This window comes from Phyllobates terribilis, unplaced genomic scaffold (assembly GCF_046119375.1).
Source record: "Phyllobates terribilis strain yellow unplaced genomic scaffold, ASM4611937v1 Scaffold_2__4_contigs__length_985480577, whole genome shotgun sequence".
Classification (NCBI taxonomy): domain Eukaryota; kingdom Metazoa; phylum Chordata; class Amphibia; order Anura; family Dendrobatidae; genus Phyllobates; species Phyllobates terribilis.
The window spans coordinates 692,796,663-692,816,742 of NW_027362762.1; the positions used below are offsets into that span (position 1 = coordinate 692,796,663).

General features: G+C 44.9%; 1 protein-coding gene across 1 annotated transcript in view; it reads left to right on the forward strand.

Moving 5' to 3' along the window:
* Positions 1–2,086: 2,086 nt before the first annotated feature.
* Positions 2,087–20,080, forward strand: part of REN (renin) — an 84,575-nt gene continuing 66,581 nt past the window's right edge. Inside the window, exon 1 of the mRNA XM_073670698.1 lies at positions 2,087–2,358. Within this exon, the coding sequence (XP_073526799.1) occupies positions 2,291–2,358 (68 nt within the window). The 5' untranslated portion in view covers positions 2,087–2,290. The remainder of the gene's footprint in view (positions 2,359–20,080) is intronic.

Genomic DNA, 20,080 nt, shown 5'->3' on the forward strand with positions numbered 1-20,080 from the left:
GTTAACACGTGAGGAGAGGACAGAAATTGTGTTGATGTCTGGTGAACGCAGTACCTGGGTCATTGCAGTAGATTTCAATGCAAGACACCCAATGAGACCACTGCAGCAGATTTCAATGCAAGACACCCTACGAGACCACCCATCTCCCATGCTACAGTTAGCAAACTGCTTGCCAAATTTCGTGAAACAGGTTCAGTGTTGGATTTGCCAAAATGTGGATGCAAGAAAACTGTCACTAATGAAGAAACATCAGTGGCTGTCCTAGCTTCATTCAGTAAGAGCCCACAGTGTAGCATTCACCACATGTCACTGGAGAGTGGCATCAGTCGAACATCCCTTTGGCGGATAGAAGCTACTCACAACTGGCACACTTACAAAATCCAGCTGCTGCAGCATCTCAACGAGGATGATCCAGATCAGAGCACTGAATTTGCAGAGTAGGCAAAACAAAAATTGGAACAGGACCCTCAGTTCACACAGAACATTATGTTCAGTGATGAGGCAAATTTTTTTGTGAATGCTGAAGTTAACAAACAAAACCACCGCTATTGGTCTGACACTAATCCACAGTGAATAGATCCCTCCAAGACTGTTGGAACACAAAAATTGATGGCATGGTGTGGTATATGGGGTGCACAGATAGTAGGGCCATTCTTCATCAATCGAAACCTCAATGTCAATGGATATCTGAAATTGCTACATGATGATGTGTTGCCCTCTTTATGCACTGAAGATGGCATGTTCCCTGAGTTTTTCCAACAAGATGGTGCACCACCTCATTATGGGTTTCAGGTCCGAGCATTCCTACATGAACAGTTTCCAGGAAAGTGGATTGGTCATCGTGAGCCAGTTGAATGGCCACCAAGGTCTCCCGATCTGACCCCCTTAGACTTTTATCTTTGGGGTCATCTGAAGGCAATTGTCTATGCTGTGAAGATACGAGATGTGCAGCATCTGAAACAACGGATACTGGAAGCCTGTCCTAGCATTTCTTCTGCGGTGTTGCTATCAGCGTGTCAAGAGTGAGGGAAGAGGATTGCATTGACAATCCAACACAGTTGGCAGCACTTTGAACACATTTTATAAGTGGTCATAAACTTGTAAAAAACCTCATGAAATAATAAAGTTACCTTAAAACCAAGCACACCACTGTTTTTCTTATGAAATTCTCAATACGTTTGATGTGTCACATGACCCTCTTCCCATTGAAAAAAATAAAGTTGGATCCAAAATGGCCGAGTTCAAAATGGCCACAATGGTCACCACCCATCTGGAAAATTTTTCCCCCTCCCATATACTAATGTGCCACAAACAGGAAGTTGATATCACCAACCATTCCCATTTTATTTAGGAGTATCCATATAAATGGCCCACCCTGTATATATAATTTGTCTAAAATAAAAAGGAAATGTGTCATCTTTAACTTTAGGCCTTTTAGAGATTATTTCATCTTCAACTTGCTTAACTGTTCACAATAACAGTAATTTTGACCAGGGGTGCCCAAACTTTTACATGCCATTGTATATGGCACAACTAGTATGAAAAGTATGGAACTGTACCTGGTAAACATTGAAATAGATAGGCTGTTAACATTTACACCCTCAACTGATATTAACAACTAATCCTAAAGACAGGCTATCAAAACTGTGGTCTCGAAAACTGTACTGTAAATGATTGATAAGTATGATTGATCAGTATAATATGTCTCCACTAAAATATCTAGTTGCTGATATATTTGTTTTTATATGAAAATCCTGTTGCATAAAACATGATATTTTTCATTTCGGCAATGTTTTCTTGCGTCCTTCATTGGCAATGATGATGATAAACGGGGCTACTGGGGTTTCCCTCAACCCATTACTGTTTGGTTGCAAATGACGTTTCCTCTACTACTGTTGACCTTTTTTCTGTATATTCCCAGGAGTGTGATATTTTGACGTTATGTTTTTAAATTGGTCAAAGGCCAGCTCTAAAAACCCAAGATTGGATGAGAAGCAGGAACGGCCAAATCCCACCAATCCCATGCAGTTGGTTAAAGCCAGTCACTTGTATATAAGAGAGCGGCGTGGACAGAAAATCCAAATAGCAGAGGTTAGAGAGAAAGACATACATGTAAGGAGACAGGAATAAATGTGACAGGCCAAGGGAGAAAAGCTCAGTGAGATACAGTACATAGAATAGATAGCACAGCCAGAAGAGAGGGCACGGAAGCAGAAGGCTAAGAAAACTCTACAGCTAAGATATACAAGTTTTTCCAGGACTAGAAGAATTTCTGGAAGATCTGAGAGCAATGCCATCCATTACCATGCAAGTATTGGTATTTGCTTTCTTCATGGCATCCTGTGCAGGACTCAGAAGGTAAGACCATTTGGTCATAATTTTCTTTTGGGTTTCTTGTCATTTTGAAAGATATTGTTCTGCATTTACAAATATGCATTGTACATCCAGTGAATGCACCTAAAACACTTGACAAAATGTACAATTGGGGGAGGAGGGTTGAACTTGATGGACCTAAGTCTTAATTCAACCTATGTAACTTGGCCTGGACAAATGTAACAGTATATCATACAATTGCAGATGCTGCACATTATATCCCATTGTGATAAATCACACAATGTTTGGGGAATATTTTTTCTGGGATCCCTAACATTTGCAGTTGAACATATGCCAAAAAGACAAAGATCACTGTAAATGTCAGGTCCTTAAAAGTTCATAAATATGTTTTCTTATATGTTGGAAGATTTTCCTTCTGTAATATGCCAAACGCAATGTGAATAGAGCCTTAATTTAACACTTGTTATGTGTTTTGCTGAAAATAAAATAATACACATACTGATGTACATTTATCTGTAAAGTGAAACAACTGTACACAATGTCTAATACCACAGTAATGTTATGAAAATTATTATGGCTGCTTAAAGGGAATCTGGCAGTGATTCATTGTGGCCAAACCACGGACAGAATGAATCAGAGCAGGGCAGCATGACTGCCGGGGATTACAGGGAGAGACCTGACTAGTCCAGTGGGCACCCGTCGGTTTCTCCCTGCCTCACTCCAGTTGATTGACAGGTTTTAGCTATGTTTACACATAGGAGACACCTGTCAATCAACTCGAATGGGGCAGCAAAAAGCAGTCTGGGTCCGCACCGGAATATTCAGTTCTCGCTAAATAGTCCCTAGTGTTTCAGAGAAAGACATATCTGGCTACAATTGGATTGACTGGCTCCGATTCATGCTGCCCATGGTCTGAGCAGCAGGAATCTACTGACAGATTCCCTTTAAGGAAAGAACATAAATTCATTTAGAAAATACTTAGCATAATATATAAAATGTAACCCAATAAAATTTCAATAATCCAGCATCAAATAAACTACAAACTCTAATGATCCAGAATTTATTTCCTGGACAGATCTGCAAAGTATTATAGAACTAGATGGTGGCCCGATTCTAACGCATCGGGTATTCTAGAATATGTATGCGGCCGACCGGGTGCAATCAGCAGAGCGGCGTTTAAATTTGGCGCCAATATCGCTGATTGGTCGTGGCCGGCATCCGCGACCAATCAGCGAACCGTGTTATTGAGGACCAGAGAGCGTGTTTAAATTTGGCGCCAAAATCGCTGATTAGTCGCGGCCGATCAGTGAATCGTATTAGTGAGGACTGGGGAGCAGCGCTGCATGTGCGGGTACTTCGACTGCGAGCAGCAGGGAGATGACCGGCTGCTCGAAGCCGAAGTATCCCGACCGGCGGCGGTGCCGCTCCCCTGTCCTCCCTTCACACTTTCATCAAAGCAAAAGGTGGCTACTTTGAAGAAACTAGAATATAAGACATATTTTCAGTTGTTTCACACTTTTTTGTTAAGTATATAATTCCACATGTGTTAATTCATAGTTTTGATGCCTTCAGTGTGAATGTACAATTTTCAAAGTCATGAAAATACAGAAAAATCTTTAAATGAGAAGGTGTGTCCAAACTTTTGGTCTGTACTGTACACACATTTGTGTGTATGTTCTCCTATATGTCTGTATACTGTATATGCGGTGTGTGTATGTGCCTGTATATAAGTGTATAAGTGTGCATGTACCTGCATACTTTATATGGTATATTTGTCTGGTGTCCTTAGACAGCTCTTTGGTCTTGGCTATGATGGAGAGGTTGGAGTGTGATGGAGTGTGTGGACAGGTGTCTTTTATATAGGTAACGAGTTCAAATAGGTGCAATTAATACAGGTAATGAGTACAGAGTAGGAGGGCTTCTTAAAAAAACTAACAGGTCTGTGAGAGCTAGAATTCTTGCTGGTTGGTTGGTGATCAAATACTAATTTCATGCAATAAAATGCAATTTAATTATTTAAAAATCATGCAATGTGATTTTCTGTTTTTTATTTTTAGATTCTGTCTCTCACAGGTGAAGTGTACCTACGATAAAAATAACACACCTCTCCATTCTTTGTAGGTGGGAAAACTTGCAAAAATCGTCAGTTTATCAAATACCGTATTTTTCGGATCATAAGACGCACTTTTTTTTCCCCAAATTGGGGAGGAAAATGGGGGTGCGTCTTATGGTCCGAGCGCAATTTACCGGTGGTGGTGGAGCGGGATTGCAGGGCGGCGGCGGAATAAGAGGTGAGGAGGGCAGGTATCTGGCTGGGGGCCGGGCCTGGCCGGGTACCGGGGCTGGTGTATTGCTGTGAGCGGAGTTTGCACCAGCACCCCAGGCCAGGCACCAGCACCCCAGGCCAGGCACCAGCACCCCAATCCAGGCACCCGCATCCCAGGCCAGGCACCAACTCCCCAGGCCAGGCACCAGCACCCCAGTCCCCCGCACCAGCACCCCAGGCCCCCAGCACCAGCACCCCAGGTACCAGGGCACCAGACCCCCAGCGCCCGGCCCCCAGCCACCAGGTACCAGCATGCCTCCACTTCCGCCAGCTTAATGAAGGACCCTGCCTCCTGTGACCCCAGTTCCACCGGCCCCCCCCCCCCAGGTAAGATACCTATTCAGACTATAAGACAGACCCCCATCTTATAAAAAATATTTTTTTTCCTATTTTCCACCCTAAAATTTGGGGTGAGTCTTATGGTCCGGTGCGTCTTATAGTCCGAAAAATGCGGTACTTATTTTCCCCAATATATGTGTGTATCTGCCTGTATATATGTGTATGTGCCTGTGACGCACCCCCTGGGCCGTGGGGTACTTGGTGCCGGGCCGTTCGTTGCTAGGGGAGATGTCACAGTGGTGGTGACCCGGTCCGTGACCCAGGGCGATCAATAAAAGGGGATTTTTACAGGGGATTTATAGTTTTTATATACAGTTCGTGACGCCACCTGTGGTATGCGGCTAAAGGGAGCCGCCGCTGCAGAGCAGGTCCTCTGGAGCTGGTGTAAATGCAGCAGAGTTGGTTTAGCTCTCCACAGGTAGAGCTTAGCTCCAGGGCTGTGCTGAGTTGTTATGGAGGTTGCGATGTAGTGCAGGGGTGATGGCGCAGCAGTAATTCACGGAGACAGTGGGGTGCAGTCTTCAGAGTTTACTCACAGTTGTTGCAATCCAAGTTACAGGTACCGGTGTAACTTTCCACGTCGTCCTGTGCTTACTCAGGGAGGGGTTCAGCAATCCCTCAGGTAATTCAAGAGTACTTAACGGGACCCCCTTCTGTGTGCCTTTCTCAGTCGTCTTCCTGCGCTGGCTTTCACCCTCCTGCCCTGCTCCTCACCTTTTCGGCGATGTAATTGTGGCTGTGGCAACTGCACCCTAAAAGTACAGAAGCCTCCAGTTTCTAGCCGAACGTTGCAATTCTCACTAGTTAGGAGCCGGTCCCCTCTGTGGCTTGATCCTTCCACGTCCTGGTAGATTCGGGCGTACGGGTGGCCTCCAGCACTGCCCGTACCCCTAGGATCCCCTCGTTCCTCCTGGAGCTTTCTTTCCTGCTCCTCTCCTCAGTTGGTCTCACCTCATGGGCCTCTCACTAGGCCCTCCTCCCTGAGCAGAGCTCCTGCTCCACACAGTCTCCATCTCTGACTGACCTGTCTTTCCAAGATGGTTCCCTCTTTTATATCACTTCCTTTCCTGTGCTCCCCTGAACTACGTCCTCCACCCACACCCACTACATAGTTCCACCCTTTATCTAGGGACCAGGGACTGTGCTCTCCCTCAGGAGCAATCTCGCCCTGCCCCCACTGAAGTGGAATGTGTTGGATGCAGGTGTTAGGGTCCCGGGCAGCACTCTATCCTTACCTGAGAGTGAGATACCACACCTTTGGGTGAGATGCAGTACCTCTGTGGCGACTGAACCCGCAGGGGCGCCCCACCTGTATTTCTGGTATGTGTGTATGCGCCTGTATATCTGGTGTGGTAAAGCGACTTGCTCGGTTCTCTGGACGCAGACACAGGACACACGGTTTCGGAAAACTTCCTGCGGGTTTATTGTGCAACATAATCTCCAGCAGCGTCCCATAAAAATAAACAGTCCCTCTTGGGGTTAATGGGAAAACAAAAGATGAAATATAACAGTCCTCTAGCCAGCAAGGCCTTTGCCGGCTGCAGATAGTCCTGTGAAGTTTCAGCAACACCAGTCCTCCGGTGTTGCTCTCTGGAATCAGCCACACACAGCCTGGAGACTTCAATCTCCAGACCACACACTCCACACAGGAAAACAAACTGACTGAACATTTAAACCCTGTTCAGCCACACCCTGAGGGGAAGGTATGGGAAATGACTTCCCTCCCATCTCTAAGTCATTCCCATAAAACCATATCCTTTTAAAGAGGTAACCCCCAGCATATAACATGCTGGCAGAAATTCCTTAGGTCTTAGTTCACACAGGAGAGCATCCTGAGTGACACATACCTTCCCTCGCATATAAAACCAGTGACTCTGTCACACTAGTATGTGTATATGACGCGCCCCCTGGGCCGTGTGTGCACGTGTGTGGGATACCCGGAGCCGGGTCTCTGGGGGTTGTAGTCTCCATGGCGGCGACCCAGTCCTGTGGCTCAGGGTGGTCAAACCAGTGGCAGTCAATTTATGAGGTTTTTGTGGTTTTATGTCCGACTACGCCACCCATGGATTACGGTCAGTGCGGACCGCCGCTGCAAGGCCGACCGCTGGGGCTGATGGTGTATGCAGCTGAGGTAGAGTGCAGCCCCAGGGCAGTGTAGTAGATGGTAGGGGTGATGGTGCGGGCGTCCCAGCACTAGTAGTGCTGTATGCGGTGAGAAAGCACAGAGACAAGGTGTTGCAGTTCAAGTTCTTTACTCACAGTTCTCATCCAGGTCACTTGTGCACCGATAGGACCACCCGAGCCGTGCTGCGTCCACCAGGCAGGGGGCTCGATCAACCCCCAGGTAATTCCGGAGTGTGGCACAGGACTCCCTTCTATCCTTTCGTCAGCCGTGCCCCACCAGTGACATTACTTCTGTCCAGCTGCCTCGGGTCTTCTCTTGGGAGGCTGGGTGTCCACTTCCCTGACCCTATGTGGTGTGCCTTTCTAATAGGTGTAGTGAGGGGTCGCACCAGTAAATGGTCACGACCGCCGGTCCTTGGCTGAGGATTAGTCGCCTCCACCAACTTGGGATCCGGTACCCTGTTCTGCCAAGCCGTCACCCGCAATCTCCTGGGTCCTTAGGGTTCCTTCTGCCTTCGTGTCTCTGGGCCCCTCTTGGTGTTCTGTTCCTTCTTACTTTCCTTTCTGTTCCTTTCTGTTTCCGTTCCTCTCCTCTGGCTCTGGCCTCCACTCCAGGCCTGCCTCGTGGAGCTGGGCCCAGACTGAGCCACAGCTCCCTGTCAGCCCTCTCTGGCTGAACTCCTTCTCTTCTCCAACTCTCTGCACTGACTTCTTCTCTTTCAGTGCTGGCTGGGCCTCACAGGCTAGGCCCGCCTCCGGAGCAGAGCTCCACAGAGGCCCTGCTCTGTCACTTCCTCTCTCAGACTGAACACTGATCTAAGATGGTGCCCACCTTATATACCTCCCTCTCTGTGTATGAGCCCAGGTGACTTGCAACCAATGGGCTCCTACCTATGCCCAGAAACCGTCCCCTCCTGCTCCTACTTCACTGGGTTTTCCTTCCCCCTCCCCACTCCAGCCAGGGACATGTTCTGTCGTGCCTGCATTACTGTACTAATGGGAGCACCGTTGAGCTGTCCCCCGGAAATGGGGTGTATGTGATGCATGCAGCTAACCGAGCCCTGGTCCACACACCATCCTTACCCGGGAGTGGGATATCACACCTCTAGTTGAGGTGCAATACCCCTGTAGCGACCGAACCCTCGGGGCGCTACATATATGTTCCTGTATATCTGGTGTGTGTGTATGTGTCTGTGTATGTGTGTATATGGTATGTGTGTATGTGCCTGCATATTTGGTATGTTATTTGTATATTTGCCTGTGATAAATATTCTTAGCAGTGTGAATGACTTGTTTATAATGTAGTTTTTGCAGTAATAATTATACACATGCTGTGTCTGTTTGTGCTTGTCTAATGTATGTGTTCATTGTATGTCCTGCATGTTATGATCTGCAACAAGTACTAAGGAAAGATAGGGGAAAGCTGTCCCTACAGTAAGACTAAGCTGAATCCCTACGATGTAGCGGGCTGCCTGTTCCTTGTGAACAGACCCGCCTTAGTCCTTGGCTAGTCTGAACGAAGACCTATAGAATTAAGGGAGGGGTCCCTAAGAGTACTAAGGACTGGGACAAAAATGGGACACCTCCTAAACAGAAGTTGATGCAGAACACAAAGACAAACTGACAAAAAGTACTAGAGGTCCAAGAGGACCAAGAAACTGACAGAGATAGGCACCGAAGCACCAGGCTAGCAAAACAGTCAAACAACACTGAAGTCCAGCACAGCCAGAAGGGCGGAGCTGGAATATAAAGGCAGATGGTCACGTGACCACAAAACACAAGATAGAAAAAACTAACAGGAGTGTTCTAACACTGCACTTCTGTGATGTGTGCACTGTAGTTGTGTGATATGTGCACTGTACTCGCGTGATGTGTACACTGCACTCATGTGATGCTTATGATGTGTGAACTTTACTTGTGTGATGTATGCGCTGTGCTTGCCTGACATCTCTCATGCCTGCGCCGTGCTTGTGTGACGTGTAGAATGTGTGCACTGTACTTGCATGATGTGTAGAATGTGTATGCTGTGCTTGTGTAACATGTAGAATGTGTACACTGTACTTGCATGATGTGTAGAATGTGTGTGCTGTGCTTGTATGATGTGTAGAATATGTGCGCTGTGCTTGTGTGATGTGTAGAATGTGTGCACTGTGCTTGTGTGATGTGTAGAATGTGTGTGCTGTGCTTGTATGATGTGTAGAATATGTGCACTGTGCTTGTGTGATGTGTAGAATATGTGCACTGTGCTTGTGTGATGTGTAGAATGTGTGCACTGTGCTTGTGTGATGTGTAGAATGTGTGCGCTGTGCTTGTGTGATGTGTAGAATGTGTGCGCAGTACTGATGTGACCTGTGTGCAGTGTGCTTTGTACTTATGACATGTGCATTGTGATTTTCTGATGTGTGTGCAACATGTTTTTGTTGTATGAAATAAAGTTACTTAAAGGGAATTTCTGTTTTAATTATTTTAATTCCCATAGGCTTACGCTAGGGAGAAACAATAAAATCAGGGTTACTCATCCTCCTCGGGGCCAGCAATTCCTTTTTACTATTGCTCTGGTCTTTGTTTTCAGGCTGCAGCCGTAATGTCATAACTAAAACATGTGACTGCTGGAGCTAATCACTAAGCTCAGCAGTGATGCCAAGGTAGACGGGACAATGTGATTGGCTAAAGTGGTCAAGTGTGACATTACCACTGCTGCTTGTAAACATAGACGGAACAACAGCAGAGACATCACTGGACCAGGTGAAAATGAGTAATTCTAATTTTATTATTTTTTCCCTAGTGCAAGTCAATGAGCACAAAAAAAGATGAAAATGGAAGACCATTAGAGGGAATCTGTCAAGTCAATTTTACTTACCCTACTAATAGTATCCTGAAATAGGGCTTGGGCAGCCCTTTCAGAATATGTAACGTTTACTGCTGTACATTGCCCCGGCCGTTATGTTGCTGTAAGCTCCGGAAAATTCATAGTCGCATAGTTAACTGTATATAAATCTAAAGTGAATATTAACCCCTACCCCCGCCCATAATCCCGCTCTCCCCTGTGCGACAACGTCAGTGATTGGGTACAACTAACAAACATAAGATATGGAGGTAGCTGCTTCTAGTAAGCACCTGTTCACACCTATTTCTTGTTTTGGAAGTGACGGTCAGTTTTTTTCTTTTTTTTCTGTTTCAGTGATTGGGTGCAGTCAGACTGCTGTATTACTCAGGCAAGGTTCACATCGCAATCCTCAGACTGGCCGGCGGCTCTCTTGACTTGAGCATGACAGCTGCATAGAAATACGTGCTTAAAGGGGTTGTCCAGTACTTTATATTACCCCCCAATGTATCCCCCCGGGGCTCCTAAGGATTTTTGTAATTACCTTATGTTGCAGATACTGCCTGTGAGCGACGCTATCACTGGCCGCTCACAGGCATCACGTGACCCCCGGCTGCAGCCGGCTCTGACATCCGCTGAAGCCACGACAAGTGCTGGCAGCAGCCGGGGGTCTCTGTCTTCTGCGTTCCACGGTGGATGCCAGACTGTGGGCGGGGTTACCCCCCGTCACACCCAGCATCCACCACGCGCTATTCCTCTACGTATTCATTAGGAAAGCGCGTGGTAGATGCTGGGTGTGACGGGGGGTAACCCCGCCCACAACTCAGTAGCCACCGCGGGGACCTCAGCGCTGAGTAACGCTTCACTTGTCGTAAGGTCAGCGCGGGGTCACGTGATGTCTGTGAGCGGCCAAGGATGGCGCTGCTCACAGGCAGTATCTGCAACGGAAGGTATTTACAAAAATCATTAGGGGCCCCGGGGGGGGGGGGATACATTGGGGGGGTAATATAAAGTACTGGACAACTTCTTTAACTAGTTACTTGACACTTGACTAGTTACTATTACTGACTCCGGCTCAGAGGAGTGTGTGGGATTATGGGTGGGAGTAGGGATGAATATTCACTTTGGATTTACATACATTTGACTAGCCGGCACGCGACTATGAATTTTCCAGAGCTTACAGCAAGACAACGGGGAAACATACAGCAATAAATGTTACATATCTTGATAGGACTGTCCAAGCCCCATTTCAGGATTCTATTAGTGGGGTACGCAAAAGTCACCTGACAGACACTATTCTTGTATAAAAATAGATGTCATATGAATGACAATACAGATGAAAATTAATAATTTTTTTCTTTTTTTCTGAATGAAAAACAACATTTTTTTTTATATGTGGGTGAGAACACAACTTAAAACTAAGTGTGATAATAGTACATCAAACAGCCATATAAAACCCTTAGCTTTTTGCTATCCTGTCTTATTCTAGATATTGATCTTTAGGATAAAGTATCTGAATTTTTTGACTGGACAAAGTAGACTCTTTTGTGTTATGGAACTTCTGGAAAGAACACACTATGTACATAGCGAGGAATATATACAGTATATATCTCTGAACTGAATGGTAACATTGACTTAGTGGAAAGAAAACAGATCTCGCACCGCTATGCTGCTGTATTTATAAAAATAGACATAGCAAAATACAGAAGCAGAGAGACTTGATTCTTCAAAGTATAAGGCAAAAAATTTGGATAGTTACATTTCTTTCCAAATAAACAATATTATTGAATTACGCAAGTCAGCACCATATGCCAACACATAAGACAAAAAAATACAAAATAGGGACATTTGTATTACTTTGAAACATAATATTTAGAGGGGAATTGATGTTTCAGCAAATAAATAATGACAAGGTATACATTTTTCTAATACACTTTTTTGCATACATTTCTTGTGGTTTTTAAGATCTCTTCTTGCTGTCATAATAGGAACTTTCATTGTTTATTTCAAATGTATATACAGTTGTGCTCAAAAGTTTACATACCCTGGCAGAATTTTTCCTTTCTTGGCCTTGTTTAAGAGAATATGATTAATAACAAAAAAACTTTTTCTTCACTCATGGTTATTGGTTGGGTGAAGCCATTTATTGTCAGACTATTGTGTTTTCTCTTTTTAAATCTTAATGACAACCAAAAACATCCAAATTACCCTGATCAAAAGTTCACATACCCCAGTTCTTAATACTGTGTATTGCCCCCTTCATGACAGCTTGAAGTCTTTTGTGGTAGTTGTGGATGAGGTTCTTTATTTTCTCAGATGGTAAAGCTGCCCATTCTTCTTGGCAAAAAGACTCCAGTTCCTGAAAATTCCTGGGCAGTCTAGCATGAACTGCGCACATGAGATCTCCCCAGAGTGGCTCAATGATATTGAGGTCAGGAGACTGAGATGACCGCTCCAGAACCTTCACTTTGTTCTGCTGTAGCAGGTCGACTTGGCCTTGTGTTTTGGATCGTTGTCATGCTGGAACATCCAAGTACGTCCCATGCGCAGCTTCCAGGCTGATGAGTGCAAATTTGCCTCCAGTATTTGCTGATAACGTGCTGCATTTATCTTTCCTTCAACTTTTACCAAGTTTCCTGTGCCTTTGTAGCTCACACATCCCCAAAACATCAGCGGTCCACCTCCGTGCTTTACAGTAGGAATGGTGTTCCTTTCATCATAGGCCTTGTTGACCTCTCTCCAAATGTAACGTTGAGGCTGCGTGCCCACGTAGCGTTTTTCAAGCGTTTATGCTGCGGAATTTCCGCAGCGTAAACGCTTGTTAAACGCTAGGTAATCCGCACCCCATGGTCCCCAAGGGGATTCCGCATGTTCTATGCACATGCTGCGGATTTTTCCGCAGCATTTATGCTGCGTACAAAAATCCGCAGCATGTCATTTAATTTTGCGGTAGCGCAGCGGAACTCCCGCCATTGACTTGCATTGAAACGCATAGAAACCGCGACTGTACATTTCTACAAGCGACTTCTATGCGTCTCTATGTGCGGATGGTACCCAGTTCTGGAGGAGAGGAGACTCTCATCCAGACCTGGGTACCATTGTACCTGTAAAAAAAAGAATAAAATAACAAATAAAGTTATATTCACCTGTCCGGCGTCTTCTCTCTGAATGCCGGCATCGCTTGAGGACCTGTGGTGACGTCACAGTCATGTGACCGCAGGCCCTTCACCGCTCTGTCTCGCGATATGCCGGCAGCCGGGAACCAGACAGGAACGAGCGCTGCTGCACACACCGGGGCCTCGGGGGTGAGTATAGCTTTATTTGTTTTAATTTTTACGGTACACACTGTATAAATCCATGCTGTTTGCATGGATTTATATAGTGTGACCTAGTTGTCAAGCACTTTCCAAGTGATGCTATCGCCTGGAAAGCGCTTGTCAATCTGCATGCGGAAACGCATGTGAATCCGCATGTGGATCCGCATGTATTCTGCAGGAAAAACGCATGTACAATCTGCATGCGTTTTTTCTGCCAGGGAGATGCAGAAATGCTGCAGAAATTTTCTGCTTCATTTCTGCATCGTGGGCACATAGCCTTATGGTTATGGCCAAAAAGTTCAAGTTTAGTCTCATCACTCCAAATTACCTTGTGCCAGAAGTTTTGAGACTTGACTATGTGCTGTTTGGCATATTGTAGGCGAGATACTTTGTGGCATTTGCGGAGTAGTGGCTGTCTTCTGGCGACTCGGCCATGCAGCCTATTTTTATTCAAGTGCCTCCTTATTGAGCATCTTGAAACAGCCACACCGCTAGTTTTCAGAGAGTCCTGAATCTCAGCTGATGCTATTTGTGGGTTTTTATTTGCATCCCGAACAATTTTCCTGGCAGTTGTGGCCAAAATTTTTGTTGATCTACCTGACTGTGGTTTGGTTTTTACAGAGCCTCTGATTTTCCATTTGTTAATCACAGTTTGAACGCTGCTGACTGGCATTATCAATTCCTTGGATATCTTTTTGCATCCCTTTCCTGTGTTATACCGTTCAACTACCTTTTCCTGTAGATCCGTTGACAATTCTTTTGCTTTCCCCATGACTCACAATCCAGAAATGTCAGTAGCTGGATGAAAGATGCAAGAGTCTGTCTGGATCCCAGAAACTCACTCAGCTTTTATGCACACACACTGATTACAAGCAAACAGGTCACAGGTGAGGATGTTACCTTTAGTAGCAATTCAAACACATTTGTGTCAAATTCTTTGCATGTTATCAGGCCAAAATCACCAGGGTATGGACTTTTAATCAGGGTCATTTGGATGTTATTGGTTGCCATTAAGATTTAAAAAGAGAAAACACAGTAGTTTGACAATAAATGGCTTCACCCAACCAATAACCATGAGTGGAGAAAAAGATTTTTTGTTATCATTCATATTCTCTGAAACAAGGCCGAGAAAGGAAAAATTCTGCTGGGGTATGTAAACTTTTGAGCACAACTGTACATATGTCCTGATTATCTGGCCAAAACATTACCAGGAAAGGTTGACAACAGCCTATGTTTTGTATGACCTTCAATGAGAACAAGTGTTCAGGCATTTGATCAATTAAGATCCTTGAACAATCACTTGAGGTTGCATACTGCTGTATGGGTCAGCCATTGCCAAGGGTCGCATCAGCGCCACGCAAAAGGAAAATGGGGATCCTGGCTGGGTTTGTGTACTTTTACCTTAGTGATATGCCACTGCAGACTGCATGCTGAAGCTTGAAATGCCAGGACTGGACCCAATGAGGTAGAGATGAATGAGGGAGACCAGAGTCCAAAAATAAACTTTTCTTTACTGAACAAACTAGTAAGAAGTATATACATCAGATAGCAAGCACAACACTTAAAGAATACATCTTCTGCACAATCCAGAAGCAGAAACTTCACGATTACACGTGGTGGTACATTATTTCCATTACATGTTACATAAGTCCAGCAAACAATTATAGGAATTTCCATCTTCCCTTTGTGTGGGGACCTCGCAGGCTGAGGAGCGTTGCTACGACTCATTATTATTCTCAAAGTCCATTTGATGTGGGCCATACATTCCTTGGTGACCCACTGCATCTTTCGTTATTTGTAGAACTCGTGTCCGAGCCTGGTTATCTTCTCCTCTATGACCCTCAGGTCTGACTACATTTTCGATTCTTAGCTAGTATAGATAACGTTTGCTTTAGGCCTGACTTGACTGAGATAAGGAATCTTTTTGCCACTTAGTCCATGGTTACCTCAGAACATGATATCTGATTATGGTCTGCTAACATTAGGGCCATAGGTCCTTCTACTTTCAACATGCTCCTCCCACTGTAAAGTGGCCAAGAGCGGTAGTCGCGACAGAGCTGCTGTCTGGTTGCGCTCTGGCACTTTACAGACAAGGGGTGTCCCAGTGTGTTGTAAGGTGTGGGGTGCACGGCGCAGGCATGAGAGATGTCAGGCAAGCACAGCGCATACATCACACAAGTAAAGTTCACACATCATAAGCATCACATGAGTGCAGTGTACACATCATGCGAGTACAGTGCACATATCACACAACTACAGTGCACACATCACAGAAGTGCAGTGTTAGAACACTCCTGTTAGTTTTTTCTATCTTGTGTTTTGTGGTCACGTGACCATCTGCCTTTATATTCCAGCTCCGCCCTTCTGGCTGTGCTGGACTTCAGTGTTTGTTTGACTGTTTTGCTAGCCTGGTGCTAGCATGAGCATGTCCCCAGCCCTGGTTCTGGCTCATCGCCTCCTCTCTCCGACCAGCCCAGGCTCCTCAAGTCGCTCACCAGTTGCAGGATCCTGGCTCTTCCAACTTCCGTCCTCAGAAAACCCGGCAGTGAAGGCTATGTCCTGGATTCGAGCTTCTTTGCTCAGGGAAGTTGGATGGTTCCGGGATGCAGGCTAATTTTCCCTCTGCAGCCAATCTAACTTGCTCCGGTTCTGCTATTCCTCCGGTCGCACCCTTGGAGGCCTTGCTCAACTCCGCCATTGCCCCTCCTGCTGTTCCTTTGCCAACTCACTACCCACGAATAGCGGAATCTCTTCCAGCTCCTGGGGCCCGTCATGGTTCCGTCTCTTCCTGGGTAGGGCTACTTCCAGTTCAAGACGGTATTCACCAAAACCCCACGACAGTATTCACATAGCAGGTCTGTTGTCTTCAGGGGCAGGAACATGGTAATACAGTCCACATCCCTACACCACCATGGGAGGAATTTGCAACTCACATAACCAGCACTCAGTTAGGAGGAAATAAAACCATAGAACTCAAGATCATAGAGTATCTAACTGACTTAAAGTAATTAGGTTAGAGGGGAGATTGTCAATGTTTTTTAAAGATCATTTCACATTTCAAACTAATCTGATCTTACATAAGCAGGTAATTTTTGGACTGGGCCGAGGTGAGTTAGTGCACATTGTCCATCAAGATTTTTTCAAGGATTTAAGGGTTATCCAGGCCTGTAAAATGTATGGCCGACCCTTAAGATTAGCTATAGATTTGGCATAACACTCTTAAAATTATTTCAGGTATGAATTCAAGTGAAGTACACAAAGTTTAACCCATCAAAGCAAAATCACATGCATAGACATCATGATGAAATTTAACTGGGCACACGAGTTGTGTCCATGTTATCTACATAAGAAGCCATAGTTGAGCTCCCACCATGGATTAACTCCTCATATGGGCAGCACGGTGGCTCAGTGGTTAGCACTGCAGCCTTGCAGCTCTGGGGTCCTGGGTTCAAATCAAGGACAACATCTGCAAGGAGTTTGTATGTTCTCCCCGTTTTTGCGTGGGTTTCCTTCAGGTTCTCCGGTTTCCTTTCACACTCCAAAGACATACTGATAGGGAATGTAGATTGTGGGTCCCGATGGGGACAGTGCCGATACTGTCTGTGAAGCACTGTGGAATTACTGGCGCTATATAAGTGAGTAAAATAAATAAATATGCTGTGGTCAATAGCGACTGCAACATCTGAGAAGTTTGAGAGAGGGAGAGTTCTCTGTCTGTCAGTCTATTGCTCCACAACCGAACGTAGGGTGCCGATGGGTTGCAATGGCAACCAAAGAACTAACAATAACCTCTGGTTCCGTCATATACCAAAGACCATTGGATTCTGCCGGAAGTGAAAATAACATGGAGCATTCCATCAGTTGTCCCATTAGACACAGGCACGTCTACAACAATATTAGTGTGTGTTAAATAGAAAAGTACAAACTAGTGTCAGGCACCTGATATTAAGGCAAATAAGATCATTGGATGCTTCAAAATAGTCCTAGATGCCTATCGAAAATAGTTATATCATCTATGGAGTGTTGTGTGCAGTTTTGGACACCAGTGTACCAGAAAGAACTAGGAGGGATCAGATGCAGGAAACCGCCGTAGGTAATAGAATGTAATCTGCAGTACCCAAGCTAATTACCAAAATTGTGGATTTTCAGTTTTTTTTATGTAAGAGCATTGAGAATATGGAACTCTCCACCAGATGATGCTGTATTGATTAATTAGTTGAATTGTAAAAGTGGTCTTGATCAGTTTTAAAGAGTCTGTCAGTAAGATCAAACACGCAAATCGCATATATGTTCATGCAGGTCTGTATGCAAGTGTACATTTGTTGACAACTTTAATATCTTTATATCTGTTCAAGATTATTGTAATTGTTTCTGCTATGAATACCCCCTTTTTCACATGTAAAGAGTCATGGAATAAATGGCGCAATAATTCACAGAATTGTTTAACAATAGGCTTAGTCATTGGAAAATTACCATTTTTTTCCACTAAATTTTTGCTTTGTCTCCATGTTTTCAATTTTTAAAAGGGATAATGAGAGAAAATGGACAGTACAGTTTGTTACGCAATTTCTCCTAAGTATGCCATTACTCCATATGTGGTAAAAACTACTTTTGAAGAACAGTGTAAAGCTCAGAAGGGAAGAAGCACAATATTGGAGTTCAGATTTTGCTTAAATGGTTTGAGGGTGCTATGTCACTTTGGCAGAGCCCCTGAGGTGCCAGAACATCAGAAACCCCCCATGAGTGACCCCATTTTACAAATTACATCTCTCAATGAATTCATCTAAAGGTGCAGTGATCATATTGACACCACAGGTGTGTCACGTAATTTTATACCATTGGGCAGTGAAGAAAAAATAATGACATTCCCTGTCACCCCCTGAAGCTTGAAAGGCTGTTACTTGTTGATATGCATTGTGTTAAGTATCTAATCTTTTATACTGGTACATTTATTATGACTTCATGTTGAATGTAATATACAGTAGAACGCAATTGTAGTGCATGTTTCCTATGCTGGGCACTGTAGAAAGAGGTTTTGGCACCATCTACTGGTGTTTATAGGTATTTAAAGTATGACTGGGCATTAATTGTGTATAAAGAAGAATCTGGAACAGGGGAAGTGGTTTAGTCTATATATAGAAACCTATGTGTTGATTTAGTGCAGTAAATGTTCAAGTGTTCAGTGTGGAGCCCATATGGAGCATGTGATAGTCTAGGTTGTACAGTATGTGTAAGAGAAACAGTGGTAGAATAAAAGTAACTGGACTGAAGAAATGGCTGTTTGGATACCAGGCATGACCCTAACATGGCCAAGTAAGGTATAACTGTTGGATTGTGGCAAGGCCGGCTCCAGGTTTTCATGGGCCCCAGGCGAAAAAGTCTCAGTGGGCCCCTTTGACACATACCACGATTCACGATGTACTGATACGGCAGAGAAATATAGGTATATGTGACATACAGAAGTAGTGCTGTTGCAGAGTGTGACATGCAGAAGTAGTGCTGTTGCTTTAAAAACATTCAACAACTATTAGCAGTAACACAAGCACATGAGACAGGAAGTGTTGTGCTCCAGAAGCATCCAGCAACTAGAGGGGTTAACACAGTCACAGGAGAAGGGGAGTGTTTTAGCAGAGCCCCAGGGAAATTGTGGGGAAGTTGTTTATGGTCTGTCAGGAGCCGAAGTGAAAGGTGGTGTGTGTGTTCTGTATCTCACAGAAGCGCCCCTGCAAGTGAAAAGGATTCAAGTCAGGAGTGAAGCTAAGCACATGTCAGGTAGAGTTCCTGAACTAGCAGTGCAGAATGTTGTCAAGCAGAAAGATAAGGTCTGTAAGAAATGGTGTCACAGGGATTATCTCCCTCAGCAAACCCCCCCCCCCCCTCCATCTCACTGTGCTGTAAAGAATGCTGTGTTCATTGATGTGCCTTTGCATTAGAACTCTGCTGTGCTCTACTACTGGGAAGACTGTGCACCGATGTGCTGCTAAGGAAACTGTACTTTTTGTCACTTGAGCCTGTTGCTCATAAGACTTAACTTGTACTGGCTGTGCGGCTTTATGTTAAATGCTACTGTTCTACGGTTTGTGAGGACTCTTGTCAAGTATGTCTGGTCAGCAAGTGAAACAACCTACGTGTCTGTGCCTGAGGGTCAATACCCTTGTGTGCCTGAGAGAAGCTGCAGCACATGGTCTATGATCGCCCTGAATAACGGTTCCCCCAGGATTCCAAAGAATTCAAGTAACCTGTCTCGCCCCTATCTGAACCTAATGGCATGCGTGTTACATTGATGGTCCGTACGAGGAGTCCTGAGCAGGAATTAGTGTGTAGAGGGAGAAGAGGAAAAGTGTCTGAAAAAATACAGCAGCACAGCACCTCAACTCAACTCTGCTACACCAGTTAAAGGAGACCAGCCCTAAAGAAAACTCACTAGCAGCAATAGATGTGGAAATACAAATGGACCGAAATAGTGAGCTGCTTCTTCAGTTAACCTGTGAAGAATTGAGAACAGTAGCAGAACATACAAAGATGTCAGAAGAACAGATTTCTAAAGCACACAACCGCAGGCAACTGTTAGCTGCCATTAATGCAAAAATGGATGAGCTGGGGAAGAAAGAAGCTGAAGACGTCATGGGGACATTCCTCCAGGAACTAACACAGTTTCTAACCAGGTTAAAGTTGGAGGATGGAGGGGCGGCACCAATTGCCAAAAGCGTGAATCTCCCTCCACAGATTGAACTACATGAATTGAAAGAACAATTCAAGGCCCTAACAACAGCCCTGCAGGAATCGACCAAAACCTTTGAACGGGTGACAGACTCA